The sequence below is a fragment of the Squalius cephalus genome (genome assembly GCF_949319135.1).
Source record: "Squalius cephalus genome assembly, chromosome: 8".
Classification (NCBI taxonomy): domain Eukaryota; kingdom Metazoa; phylum Chordata; class Actinopteri; order Cypriniformes; family Leuciscidae; genus Squalius; species Squalius cephalus.
This window is the reverse complement of record NC_137129.1, coordinates 13,113,318-13,128,638: the sequence shown is the minus strand read 5'-3', so window position 1 is coordinate 13,128,638 and position 15,321 is coordinate 13,113,318. Positions and strand designations below refer to the sequence as shown.

The 15,321-nt window shown below is 37.0% G+C and overlaps 1 protein-coding gene across 3 annotated transcripts; it reads right to left on the bottom strand.

The window, feature by feature from the left end:
• Positions 1-1,865: 1,865 nt before the first annotated feature.
• On the bottom strand, positions 1,866-13,413 carry mgat1b (alpha-1,3-mannosyl-glycoprotein 2-beta-N-acetylglucosaminyltransferase b). Of its 3 annotated transcripts, XM_079880131.1 has the most exons (4): positions 11,225-11,304; positions 6,189-6,463; positions 4,864-5,768; positions 1,866-3,872 (listed from the first exon to the last, which is right to left on the bottom strand). In XM_079880131.1, the coding sequence occupies exons 3-4, from the start codon at positions 5,725-5,727 to the stop codon at positions 3,171-3,173; spliced, it is 1,566 nt and encodes a 521-aa protein (XP_079736257.1). In that variant the 5' UTR covers positions 5,728-5,768; positions 6,189-6,463; positions 11,225-11,304; the 3' UTR covers positions 1,866-3,170. The 3 variants fall into 3 exon arrangements, with proteins under 3 accessions (XP_079736257.1, XP_079736255.1, XP_079736256.1); XM_079880129.1 differs by lacking the exons at positions 6,189-6,463; positions 11,225-11,304 and adding an exon at positions 13,021-13,413; XM_079880130.1 differs by lacking the exon at positions 6,189-6,463 and having other exon boundaries at positions 11,225-11,297.
• Between the last annotated feature and the right edge of the window lie 1,908 nt (positions 13,414-15,321).

Genomic DNA, 15,321 nt, shown 5'->3' with positions numbered 1-15,321 from the left:
CACAATGTAAGGTTACTTGCTATGTAAAGAACAACAACAGGTAGAAGTCTCAATATCAGGTCACTTTAAGAGTTTTATTTGAAGAGAAGGAAAACGACAAACAAACACCCCCTTCCATTTTTTATTTCCTAACAGTTAGACCACTTACGGAGGCACTAAAGGGACAAAATAAAATGGGAGAAAACATTTATATTTGAATGCTTTTGCGTTCTCTCACATAAGTTTTGCGTTCCCCCAAGAAACTCGAATAACTCAACTTTTGAAAGTGAATGCAAAGTTTCTAGGGTAACGCAGAACATTTGCAGGTGAACGCAAAATAATTCTAATTAATTTCCTCCCATCAACATGTCCCTTTAGAGTTTCCGTAGCCCCTCATGTAACCCACAACAAAAACAACCAAATATACATGCAATAAGGGATGCAATTGTTAGAAACTGCTTTCAACTGTTTCATCTCTGATGAATGTGCCATTGTAGTTCACATACAGTGTTTTAAAAAAAACACTTAAAATTAAATGTATTATTTTTGTTTGATAAAAATTGACTGCTGTTGGGGGATTATTTTATGGTGCCAACATTTTTTTACTTTACTGAAAGTCTTAAATAGTTAATAGTTAAACTAATCAATAACAAAATAAAAACAAATAATGTGTATATATGTTACACGATACAAATGTTGTATTTTTTCAACCAGTTTTAAAGTTATCACATTTTTATTCCTGAAATCCACCCTTCTGCCGGAATCAGGATAATCCTGATTTTTAGGTTTCCCAATCTTACTCAAAAGTTTTGAATACAATGTGAAGATTTGAACCAGATTAAACCCAAGAATTTTTTTCTTTTGAACAACCCATTTTCAAGATTTGACCCAATCCGATCAGATTATTTAATAGAAATACTGTTTATTGTTCATGTTAGCTTAGATCCATTAAATAATGCTAACAGATTAACTTTTGATTTTAATAATGTATTGACTGTAACTAAGATTAATAAATATTTTAGAATTACTTTAATATGTTAATGTTAATTAATGGAATTTTAAGGTGTTAGTGATAAAATGAAAAAAAAAAATGTATTAAATTCATAATGATCAATTCACAAATGCATGTTTTATTTTACATGGTTGGAGAAGATGAAATGGTTAGAGTTGTTGTGCAGTGCATATGAGTTGGATGTCCATCAACTGGACTTGTGTCATCACCTCATCGGGTGTTTCCAGCATAGACAGCTTTGTTTCAGTATAATAAGCCGACCTAGTTTTGTTTGCATAAACCAAGTAGTTCAAAACTAAAACAGCTCAGTCTGGCAAAATTTGAGACCATCTGCTTATTGTCCCAGGAGCCCCTTTTCTGAGGTAAGAATTGTAAAAAGTGTTCCCAGATTGGCATTTTCCCTTTTCCACCAACAAAATGGCTTGAAAGAGGTCTGACATCAGCTCTTTAAAACAGTTGTCAAGTGTGAAAAGAAACATTTAAGTATTTTCATTTCAACTACTTCTCCCTGAGTTGATGTGGCTATGTGATCCACAAATCTATTAATCATGGTAGATTCAGATCAGATGAATGGCTATAAAAACAAAAAATGAATGTCCAATTCATCTAATCCGTAACATACATCCTTTGGCTTTTCTAAAGTTGCTAGTGGTAAAGAACAGGAAAAGAGTAACAGTAAAGTCAACAGCAGAGAACCATGAGACAGGAAGTCAACAGGACACAAGAGGAGTAGGAAAGGAAATCTGGAGCGACAGAGACGTCAAAGGTGTCACAATAGCGGCTGAATAGATGCTGATATGGGGGGTTTGGACAAATGATCCCTGGAAGGAAGTCACCAGATAAGATATAAAACAGGAAAAAAAAAAACAGCATATAAAGTCAAATATCAAAATAGTCTGTTTTATTCTCAATGTAATAAAGTTATAAACATGTCAGGCAGTGGTTTCACACTTCTTCATACTGCATTTGCATTAATATCAGATAATTTCTCTCCCAAACATTTAAATACAGTACATTTAATTCAAATGTTTCCTCTCATCTCTGGGCTACTGAAATCCGATCATTCATCCGTAAGAACATGTAAAGCGATTTTCTATGACCACTGGTTTTGCAACAAACCTACAACATATTTAAAAAACAATAAGAGCTCTCCCAGGCCAGGAAGAGCAGTTAAAACAAAAACAGGTTCAAGTACAGTACTTCAACAGAATGGCACAGAAGAGATGTCGTCCAGAGATTTGGTATGTCAGTTACACAAGCCTTGAATAATTTCTGCCACAAGCTTGAACTTCATAGATTCAATGGTGCTACATAAAGTCAAATGAACAAGTCTGCGCATTTATATGAATGCATCAATCAAATTAGACAACAATTATACACAATTTTCATTTAGAATTATGTCAGGGACTAATAAAACTTAGACAAATGGAATTTTAACACTCAGATTGGTCTTTCAAAGGCTGAATCTCACGAAACTTGTCAAGAAACATCTGGATATTGGGTTGTTTTTTCTTAAAGCAAAAAATTATATTACTATATATACAGTAATACTGAATATTTTTTTAAAAAAGTAAAACTTTCCAAATCATTAAATTAATGATAAATTGGGGGGAATATGCTTATGATTAAAATAGTCACACACAAAAAAATGGATGGACACAAGAACAGGCTTAATTTTTCTTCTGTATATATGCAAATATAAAAATATTCTCTTCTTTTGATTTTGGAGTTAAATGTGAGTTATCGTGAGATTCTCCCAAAAGACACTGTGGTAAGATAAAATATAAGACCTCTTGTATGCCTTTTGCATTGATGTTAAAAGCAAAATAATAATAAAATCAAGTAATAATAAAAAAATGTGATCATTATTCTTCATATAATAAGCGATTCTGCATAAGAGCTGTCTGCAGCTTAACTCCACTATTTTCTCTGAGGGAAGATTGTTGCATGATTGCTGCGCAAATACGATGCACCACCTTTTGTGCTGTTCCCAGCATGCCTGGAAGTTCTTCCATGACAAAACAGCAGTTATTTTATACTCACATCTTAGCTTTTCTCAACTTTTTACACCCTGCTTCTGTTTTCTTTGGTTTGAGAGGGCGTTTCTCTCCTCCTTCACTTGCAATAATAGTTGTGAGTTTTCTATTTCTTGTCTTTTGTGGCTCAAACCTCATCCTCCTCAGCTCCAGCTGGTGTCATATTTAGTCCAGCCCTCAGGGGGACCCAGATAAATTCTTCGTCCACGGGATATGAAGCTGACTACGCCCCTGTAACCGGCACGGGGAACCCCTGACTTCAAATCGTCCATAACTCCCAAGTTGCGGGCCAGCACTTTAAAGCTGTCTCTACTGGAGTACTGAACTCGAAATGGCCCAGAACCTTTCAGGCTTCCACCTTGTTGTAGTTCCTCCACCTTCACCAAAGGGGCGATATACACTTCTTTTTCAAAGGTTTCATCGTACTTCTCCTTGACCAAATAGGACAAGTCCAGTTTAGTGAAAGGCACAAATTCAGTATTGAGTTTTATGTAGCGCAAATACTGGTCAAAAAATTGACCCAAACTGACGCCTTTACGGCCGAAAGTTATAGTCCTCGAGATCTCGGGACGAATGCACGAGCGGTCCTTCCGCTGCTCGGGTTGCCGCATCCAGTCGTCCCAGAATGCCTTGGGCCACTTGGGCTCCAACTCTGCCCAGACTTCCTTCAAAAGCATCCATCCAAGGCCGGGAAAGAAATCTGTCCGATAAAGGAGGTCAGCCTTGCCCGGGTCGACCAGCCCATCCCGTCCATTATCATTCCAGGCGGAAATGCACCACAGAGTCGGATCCGAACTCAATATGGGGTAGAGCGCACGGAAATACTCAAAAAAGTCTGGGGCCACCTATAAGATGAAATAAGAGCAGTTTTAAGACATTAAGATGAACCGATATCATAGAGAGGACCCTGCAGACACTCATGACTGTGTATTTTACGAACAATTCATGCGAATCCATAGTTTCCCTGTACATTTTAAGGAATTTAATTCTGTCGTTAAAGCTATTTCCCCTACTCTGATTCATCTTATTAACATTAATGACAAATCCAAAATTAATATTAAACGGCATTAAATTGATTGATAAAAAATGCAATAATAAACATATTTGTACAATATTTCAAATACAAAATAAAATAGCACCTAGAAGAAATTTTTTGGAACTCTATTATTGATAATATTAATAGGAATTTAAGATGTAAGGAAAGTATGTTATTAATTTTTACTTGGTTATTTATTTATTTTTTCTTATTGAAATTATAAAACCACATGTATACAAAGCGTACACTTTTGTATACACTGATGTCAAAGATTTGTCCATGCCATATTCATGGATAACTCTTATTTGTCATTGATTAACATTTCACCTTGAGTATGAAGGTTTGCTATTTCAACAAAAATTGTAAATTCAACATCTTACTGTGTCCTTTGATGGCTGTCGTGGCGGAGTATGCAAAAAAACATGTTTGCCTGAATAGCAAAGTTAAACAAGGACCTTGATCCCTTCCTTTAGAGAACTCATGACAACAGAACTGGAGCTTTTACCGCTGTCCTATTAATGTTTTTTTTTTGGGTGCATAATGCATATTAGACTTTGTAATCAGTTCACCTGTGAGAATTTCAAAGGAAAGGGTTCAGAAATGTGCAAATGAAAATATTCCCTATGAGCGAGAGAAAAGCTCTTTTCAAAATATCTCTCCATGAATTATAAAAGAGGAAAAATGTGACTTACTTTCAGATACTATTCAGACCTGGTTAACATCTCATGATGCTCAAATGCAGGATGAATATGACAACATTTGAGTACTAGTCATAAATAACAACATATTCATGATCTTACCTCCAAGTCGTCCTCCACAATGACCACTGTGGAGTAAGCAAAGACATTGAACACTTGGTTCAGAGCCCAACGGTAGTGCCTGGAGATCTTGTAGTAACCCTGGAACTTCCTGTGATCAGGTCGCACTGGAATGTCTGCAAGATCCGGTTGGCTGATGTGGGTTATCTGACTGCCATAGGAGCCAATCATCCTTGCCGTATCTGCATGGCCACAGTCCTGGCTGACAATGATTGGATAAAGCTCAGCAGAAGGACGGTACTGTATCAATTTATCCAAACTCCTTTTCACTGTTACTCTGTCACAGGCAATGACGAGAATTGGGATAATGATTTGAGGGCTTGGCTTAGTAAGGACTACTTCACTCTCCGCAATTTGCTTTTTTTCTTGGTCCGGTTCCTGCTCCTTCATGACCAGCCGAGGTGGCGTAACCATTAGAGTCTGTGTATTTTTCGTAACAGTTTTTGTATCTTCTACAATTTTATGACTTAGAGGAACTGCAGGAATCTGCTGAAGTTTTTTCAGCTGCTCAATGTTCTTTTCATCTTTAATGTCCTCAGATTCCCTCTTTCCCAATTCTTTCCGCTGTTCCCATAGTTCCCTGTGACTCTGTATCTGTTTGAGGAGCTTCTTCTGAGTTTCCAGTTCCGATTCTACTTCTTCGGCCAATCTGATCACTTCAACGGCCAATCCGTTAGTTCCACCCACTTTTGCTCCCCATTCCTCTCCGGCCCCTGGTTCAGCTCCGCCTCCCTCACCAAGTCGGCCAATGGGAGGCCTCCCCCATAAGAAGAGGAGGAGCAAGGCGTTCCAGGCGACAAACAGAAATGCTCCACACAAAATAAGAGATCCTTTCTTGCGAACCATGGCCCAATGACACCACACAAGGGACTGTAGTGAGGAAAATGCTATAAAACGGGGAAAAGGAAGATATAAATTTAAAGATGAGGATAAACCCAAAAATAAATAATCACAGATAAGAGTGAGGTACAGAACAGATAAGGCCTGTTTAATGCCTCAAGATGCACATCTTTTTGCTGGGTAATATTTACTGATTTTGATCAAGAATAAAGAAAATCTGGTGCATCTGAGAAACTTTACTTTGTATAGAACACAATATTCATAGAAAATTTGTGTTGAAAATTTGAAGTGGATCAAAACCAAAGTTATACATGAATTTTGAACAATACCTGTTCTTGTCTTAGGACAACTTTTATGAACTTTTTTGATCCACTTCAAATGTTGACTACTGTATTTAGTTTGATAATTATTTGTATTTTCTATTAAAATCTAACTTCACTATAACAATGTTGTATACACTTACTTACCACTTTATTAGGTACACCTGTTCAACTGCACATGAACACAAATATCTAATCAGCCAATCACATGGCAGCAACTTAATGCATTTAGGCATGTAGACATGGTCAAGATGAACTTCTGAAGTTAAAACTGAACATCAGAATGGGGAAGAAAGGTGATTTGAGTGACTTTGAAGGTATCATGGTTGTTGGTGCCAAACGGGCTGGTCTGAGTATTTCAGAAACTGCTGATCTACTGGGATTTTCACACACAACCAGCTCTAGGGTTTACAGAGAATGGTCTGAAAAGAAAAAATATCCAGTGAGTGGCAGTTCTGTGGGGGTAAATGCCTTGTCGATGCCAGAGGTCAGAGGAAACCTGGTTCGAGCTGATAAAAAAGCAGCAGTAACTCAAATAACCACTCGCTATAACTGAGGTATGAAGAAAAGCTTCTCTGAACGCACAACACGTCGAACCTTGAAACAGACGGGCTACAGCAGCAGAAGAACACACTCCTGTCAGCTAAGAACAAGAAACTGAGGCTACTATTCACACAGGCTCACCAAAATTGGACAATAGAAGACTGGGAAAAAAGTTGCCTGGTCTGACGAGTCTTTCAGATGGTAGGATCAGAATTTGGCATAAACAACATGAAAGCATGGATCCATCCCTCCTTGTATCAACTGTTCAGGCTGCTGGTGGTGGTTTAATGGTGTGTTGGATATTGTCTTGGCACACTTTGGGCCTCTTACCAATTGAGAATCGTTTAAACGTCACAGCCTACCTGAGTATTGTTGCTGACCATGTCCAACCCTTTATGACCACAGTGTGCATCTTCTGATGGCTGCTTCCAGCAGGATAACGCACCATGTCACAAAGCTCAAATCATCTCAAACTGGTTTCTTGAACATGAAAATTAGTTCACTATACTCAAATGACCTCCACAGTCACCAGATCTCAGTCCAGTAGAGCACATTTGGTGTGTAATGGAACGGGAGATTCACATCATGGATGTGCAGCCGACAAATCTGCAGCAACTGTGTGATGCTATCGTGTAAATATGGGCCAAAATCTCTGAGGAATGTTTCCAGAACCTTGTTAAATCTATGCCAGAAATAATTAACGAGAGCTTGATTTGAAAATATATTATGAATAATATAATATATTGATATATAAATTATATATTTTAAATTATGTTTATTAATATTAATAATAATTATTAAATTATAAAATGTATATATTTTTATATATTAAAATGTATTTTTACAGGCTTTACAGTCTCAGTGTTAACTCAGTCTAAGTTCCATTACCATTGGGGAATTTCTGTCGTGTGAACAGAAGTTGACAGTTTGTCGGAAAACCTGCTGACTGCAGTTATGATGAATCACCCATTGATGCCAGTTACCCACAATTCAACCACAATCTTGTGTGATGGCTCAGACTACATTTATCACTGCATGTCGTGTCTTTACTTTCACATCATGTCGTAGTGTTGTTTGGATGAGAAACATTGGGCCATGTAAAGAAGTTTATCGCAGTATGATTACCCTTAAATCTTTCATTCACTAACAGTCTCGCCCATGTTTCATCTGCACAACAGCTGCCTTCATCTCGAACACAAATTAGAGTATTTCATTCACCCCACTCCACAGGAGGGCTTTAGGAAGTACAAACTTCCCAGCATGCTTTGAAAACTATATGCAAACCCAGCTCTTGGCAGGCTGAGGGCACTCCAAAGTAATTAAATCTGACGGTTTGATCAGACTGCCGTGCGCCATCATTGCGAGAGAGCACTCCATAATTATCATGACAGTCAATGATGATTTTTTTTTTTCACAGTCGGGTGAACTGAACCAAAAATCACCACTAAGATATCACGCTAAAGCCTCCTCCTGTGTTTTTAGAGAAATTCTTGATCTCAATTAGCTGACCACACATGTCTTTGGGCGGCAGGGGCAGACTGAGGCTACTAACAAGAGCTAACCTATTTTTTCTAAGTGGGCCATACCAACGTAATTTGTATACCAGAAAGGAATTTCCTTCTAAATGAAGCCTACAATTCCCGAGAGTGAAATTCGGAAAGATTCGGTCTATATGATGTCACTTTCACAATTCACTATAGTACCAAGTGTGGTTTTATGTTACCATGTGTCATGAATGAGCAGAAGTCTGTCATTGGCAAAGAGTCTCTGCGAGCTGCCAGCCAGGAAGAACTGAACATCTGCCCACCCTAAAACAGAAACGTGGCATTGCCCAATGGTCCCTGTGTGGATTTACGAGGTCATAAATATGCTTTGAGTAAGCACTTTTTCATTAGACACAAAACCCCTGGCACTCATGAAAGATGGCACAAAATTATACAGGCTCTATCCGCGTAAGAAACACAACATTATCCAGGTGGACTCAAGCACTGGATACTGAAATTGAGAAAGGCAGACAGGCTGACAGAATTGATTCCTGAGAGTAAATACACGTGCAAAGGTCATCTGGAGTCTAATAATCTAATTACTAACTGTAATTTCTACTAATGGACACCTGGGTTTTACACAAGCAAATATTCATGCTTATAGTCAATATACACAACCGTTTAAAATATTTTTTTAGTGTTTTGGAAAAAACCTCTTATGCTCACCAAGGCTGTATTTATTTGATCAAAAGTAGAGTAAAACTATTTAAAATAACTAATATATTTAAATATATACTTTATTCCTGAGATGCAAAGCTGAATTTTCAGCATCATTACTCCAGTCTTCAGTGTCACGATCCTTCAGAATTCAGTCTAATATGCTGATTTACTTCTCAATAAATATCTTTTAATACTATCAATGTCGAAAACATTTCTGCAGCTTAACATTTTTTTGCAGAAACTGTGATACATTTCTTTATGATTCTTTGATAAATAGAAAGCTTTTATTTGAAAAGAACAGCATTTATTTGAAATAGACATATTTTGCAACAATGTAAGGGTATTTTCAGACCTGTAGATCATTTCCTTTGTTCCAAAGCAGGGATTAAAATTATTTACAGTCAATTACAATTTCTTCTTGGTTCGGATTATTTTCACAAGGCAACATTTCTAAATGGACCAAAATGTGTTAATAAAAACTCTTCTCATTTTTCACCTGTTAATGTTCCGCGGTGTTGTGCCGAATTCTGTGTATTGAGCTAATCCTAACCCCAATCCTAATCCTAACCCTACCATCACTACATTATGTGTTCGGTCACATAATTCGATGGGTCACAGAATTTGGTAGGCCTTTAACACTGGGATTGCATTAATAGCAGTCATCCGTCAGGATGGATAGATAGATAACGGATCTGTGGGTTTATTGTGGCTTTCTTTGTGGTTGTCGTTATACTACTTTATCATTTTGAGCATGAATCAAGGACATTCTTACCTTGTACCTATTTTTGAGAAAAGCAATTAGGCGCCATTTTAAAAAAGTCTTTGCTCCAGGTTAACCCACGATACATTTTGAAAGGCATTATCAAAACTGCTGATTTTCACGCAATGTACGTCATCATTACCCATCATACATTGTGATACAGCCTGGTTCGTTGGTCCGTTGGGTCGGATTGCTTTCTCACCACAAGCAAACAGCTCCAGAGTTCAGGAGAACCATGTTCTGGCAAACTCAGACTGAGTGTTTCAGTGTAGACTGCCGTTTTTATATGCCTTAACGAACAGAAGTAATGGAGTAAACACAAATGGTTCCGAAACAAGTGCTCTATAGGAGCCAGGTGTGAAACAACCTAAAAGTCTTTACTGTCACTGCTGAATAAAAGTATTAAAAAAATGACCCCAAATTTATGAACCGTAGTGTCCACATAGATAAACTAATATTTAACAATAGCATATGAGATACAAAATTTAAATTAGCATTAGCATTAATCTCTCAAATTACCTAAATCTGTTCATCATATAGGCTAAAGCGACTGTGTCTCTTCAGAAGACTTAGATTAAATCACTTGATCCATATGGATTACTGGAGTTATGGGTGAATATTCTTTCAATGGAGGGACAGAAATCTCTCAGATTTCATTAAAATATCTTCATTTGTGTTTCGAAGATGAACAAAAGACTTATGGGTTTGGATTTGGAGCAAAATGAGAGTGAGTAAATGATGACAGAATTTTTCCTTTAGTCGAAAGAAACAAGGTTAAAAAAAATGTAACAATCTGCACCTGAAGCACTGAGGCTAAATCGTTCCACAGGAAATCTACAGCTAAAAACGACCTGCTTTCCTTTCTGACATTAGTCAGATACTGTTCAGCTAGTGAAATAAACTGTTCAATGACAAAGTCCATTCATTGTTTGTGGCAGACACTGAGCCGCACACAAAAGTCAATACAGGGTCATAAGACTGCTCGTCATTGCACACCACACATGTAACACTGTGAACATCAATCAAACGCATTTCCATTTCATATACTACCAGTGCTAAAGGGTTAAACGATACTATGAAACAGCCTAAGAGTTACAATGTGACAACAGACATCAAAAAACCACCTAATAAAGTGCTTTGCACAGGAAAGGTGTCAGCTGTGCCAATAATAACCTCAGTAATCTTCTGGCTGCAAGCAAGTAACTAATCTCCACTTAACCCTTAGTAAAGATGTCTAAGTCTAACTACTCACTCACGAATCTACAATCAGCAGGACAGACGGAACCATTTAGGCTTTGATGGGTTTGAAACTCGCCTCATGCTTTTTCCTGAGGAATAAACAAGACAGAAACACAAACAGTTCCCAGTTCAGCCTGCACACATGCTTTAAGCATAAAGTTTCATCAAAAACACCTGGAATCAAATGTGTCCACTAAACAGAAGATTTTTTAACACAGGCAAAAGACAAGATTGTACATATAAAGATTTCTAAAGAAAGAGCGAGAAAAGGGGTAAAACATTATATATATATACAAAAAAAGCAAGAGACGCCAAGAGATCATGAAGACCACAGTCCAAGAACAAATCAACCACAAAGTAAAACAAGATGTCCAAAAGTTGCCTATTTGGCAGTGGATCGTGTGGAACAGATAAGAGGTATTGTTGTTAAGCATTACCTGGACACAGAGCAGATTATGTTTCCCCGTCTCTCCCCCAAGTATTCACAAGGAGCTGATCGGCAAGAAACAGATGAGCGAAAGGGAGGGGAGTAGAAAGGAAAGGGGAGGGAAGTACTGTACCCATGCAAAGAGCCAACACTGCCAGTTAATGCTCCAAAGAACTTTTAACACCCTCCTTCACTTGCATTAACACGTGACATCCTGAAAGGTTCCTTTATAAAGATGGAAGTTCAGCGGTTTTACAGTTCAAACCACAAAATGTAGGAACTAGAGATTAGAACATTAGAAAAGATGGACGTTCAGCTGTTTTACAGTTCTAAACACGAAATGTAGGAACTAGAAATTAAATCATTAGAAATGTAGGGTTAAACTGGAGAATAAGTGAAGAATAAAATGCGCCATGGAAGCTATAATTATTGTTATAGTATTGCTACAGTTATGGTTACTTAAAATAAAACAGTGGGAACCCAACCTTAGCCACCACTGAAAAATTAAAGGAAAATTTTGAAACCTAAAACTGTTTGCAGACAATATCATTTTCATTTATTATGATTATACAGATTAATACAGTAAGTGTTAGTGTTATTTTAGTGTTATTTATATATAGAAGCTTGTTTCTGCCACTGACTAACAAAAATAAAAAAGGTAATTGCGATTTTTTTCCCCCTCACAATTCTGACTTTTTGACTCACAATTGCTTGGTTACATAGGCCTATTGAAATTCTGACTTTTTCTCTCAGAATTGCGTAATATAAACTCGCAACTGCGAGTTATAAAGTCAGAATTGCGAGATAAAAAGTCAAATCGAAATTCCGTGGCGGGAACAAGCTTCCATTTATATACTATTATAGTATTTATTCATATTTTGAATTTGCTTTTATTTTTATATTTTCAGTTTCATTTTACTTTATGCGTAAATTTTCATTTACTTTAAGCATTTTTATTAGCTTTTTGTCCAATATTTCTATTTAGCTTTGATTAAGTTTTCAGTTATTTTAGTAAACTTATTTCAGGTCATTGCAAAGGCAACATTTCTAATTTTCATTATTTTTTTATTTTATTTTTTACTTTAAGATTTCATCTAATATTTACATTTTATTTCAGCTTCATTTCGATTAACGCAAACGATTTTTTAAAAGTTTTAGTTACCAATAATAATGCTGGTCCTGGTCCTTTAATTTGATTGGCTGAACACATAGCCTACATATTTATTTACTATTCAACTTCTTCCATTTTACATGTTATTTGCATAGGCTACGGTATTACATATTACTTTATATTATTCTATTCGTTTTTAAACAAGTTTCCATAATAGGGACAACTAACAGGATTTTTTTAAAAGCGCTTAAGAAACTCAAAGCATTACACTACATGAACGCAACTGATGCACATGTATTTGCCTGAGGGTAAAGTAGAGTGTTAAGTTAAGTTTTAGTGTAAGATGACGTGGCATTGTGGGTTAACTTAACATGCTTGACCGGTGAGGTGTGAGTCGCACAGCTGAAGTCTGTCATCACAAACACTAGCAGAAGGTCCAGAACACACACTACTGAGTAGACATGATATTAAAGGTTCAACTGGACCGCCTTTCCCTTTTGATCCTCAGAAAGAGATACACTAAACCTGCCTGAAGCCACAACTCATGCCAAAATATGAGGGTCATCTTAAAAAAATATTCATAGATGCATTCTGGTCTTTAAAACAGTTTCGCATTCACAATGGGGAAATCACAGTGGTCTTTAACATAACAGTGGCTAACACTATTACACACCACAAACCACGACCGCTCTCACCTTTCATCATCTCTGAACAGGATGGTGTTAAACGGCGAGATGGCCGTGACCGAAGAGATGCAGACCGTCAGAATGAAAGCTTCACTTTTCACTCTTCATCATCATCCTCATCGGTCGCCTTCACTCGGCACTGCTGTCAATATTCGGCTCTTTCCATTCCAGCAGCTGTCGCCCATTTCAATCTCTACCCGTGTGTGTGTGTATGTGCTCTGTCCCGGTCCGTGTTTCACATCCGGTAAGGTCTGCAGCGATCTGAGCTGGCGAGGAGGTGAGAACGTGCGGTTTCTGACTCTGGTTAAACGTCCGTATTTGCAGTTTTCCACTGATGGAGGGCTTCATTTGACGCCGCCGCTCTGTGTGTGTACAGTCAAAGCGATTCTCCACTTCCGGACTGACTCATTAAGTAGGACCCGCCCCCCTCGCGCTTCCCTCCCCTTCGCCATTTCCCTAGCAACAAGATGCCTTAGCAACCGTCGCGAGGTGGTGATGGGCAGCTGAACGATTGTTACATATGCAATAAATCCGTAAAGAATGAATCTCACGGGGGGAAAACTGTCTGGGTCATTATCAACCCAATGTCAAAATGTCAATTTTAGCCTATTTTGGGGATTTGTTTTGCATTGTAACATTATTATTACTATGACAATTAAGAACACTACTGTAATGCTAAAAATGCAAACCTTTTTAGAATTTAAATGTTAATATATATTTTTTAAACAAATTAGCATTCCCGCAGTAACCCTTGTTTGAAATCTTAATCAGCCTGGGTCAAATTTGACCCTAATTGGTTTCAATAGAATTCCCAAAAATCATACAATGAAAAACAACAACAAAACCTTATAAAATAGCAAGCCTTTAACATTAAAGTAGGTGTGAAATGGAAGTTGCGCTAGTCTTTTCATAATGAGGTATTTCTATCTGAGGGAAACGGCTTAACGAACAATAACAAATGTAGGGCGGGACTTAATTTTGTCCATTGGAAATCGATTGGCTCTTGGATCTTTATTGATTGCTGTGAGTGACAGTTTTTCCCGCCCTCACGTCAGTAAACACATCATCAAAGAAGAAAAGAGATGTTGTTGAAAGAGGGAGGGGAAATTATTTTGATTAAAGATTAAAAGGGCATATGAATAAAAAATAATGATGAGCACAGATATTTCATTTATAATACTGCAATATTCCATAAAAACAGGAATTGTCAATTTTGATTTTCATGTTGACTTTAACACATTACAAACAAACAAACAAACAAATAAATAAAAATTAACATGCTTGAGAATATAAACATGACAGTAATGCAACAATTTAAAAAAAAGACAATTTTAAAAAATGAAAAAACATTTTAATATTTTAAAAAGTAAAAAACAGAAAAAAAGTCAGCACACCAAAGCATGAAAATATCCACAAAAAAAGAATAATAGTGGACACAGGTTACGTTTCGAGCACGCAGGCTCTTCGTCAGACGACGTGCTCGTCTAATCCACTGTAGAATTTGGTGTGCCGATTTTTTTCTGTTTATTATTATTTCCTTTGTCGAGCACCCAATCCTAAACATATTTTTCTCGGTGATGTGTGTGCCAAATGAAAATGGGTCACAAAATTTCAATCAAAACATCAGTATTTCAAAATCAGTCAAAATGACCAGCAACATAAGGGTTAAAGGTAGTGCAACAAATACTACCATGATGTAGAAATCTTTTACTATTTAACCGTGCATTGGTGTTTGGTCTTTTTCACCATTTTGACAGCTTTTTTCCCCAATATACAGTACATGTGCCCTTTATCTGAATAATGTGGCTTGGTCACTTTTTTCTAAACTTGCCATCTAAATGCACAACATTTATAGAGGCCTTCAAATGAGAACCAGCCTGTTACTCCAGATATTTCTCATGGCTTATTAATATGAATATCTTGGGCATTGCTCATATTTCATTATCAGCACAATGAAAAAACACATTACTGTTCAGAAGACCCTTGACCATTTTTTTATTATCATGACTCCTTCGATGAAAAAACAAATATGGTAGTTTAGAAGGAATCATTAAATTGAGGAAAACACTGAGTATGACCTAGATGAGAATGCAACTGATAGGGAAGATATGAATGATGAAGAAGAGTTCCCTGCTGAGATACTTAGGCAACAATGACACAATCAACAATGACGACACCTACAGCCAACACACAGAATTGTCTCGTTTTGAAACGTGCTTGTGTTTGATAAGGTCAGTATGTAATATAAATGCATAACGTGAGATAATGTCATTATTATAAAAATGTAACCAAACTGCAAAAATCTAAAAT

Coding starts and splice junctions, on each gene's coding strand:
- mgat1b (XM_079880129.1), bottom strand. Junction 3,873..4,863: donor TTGTGGAGGACGACTTGGAG/GTAAGATCATGA, acceptor TTCATCTTATAG/GTGGCCCCAGACTTTTTTGA.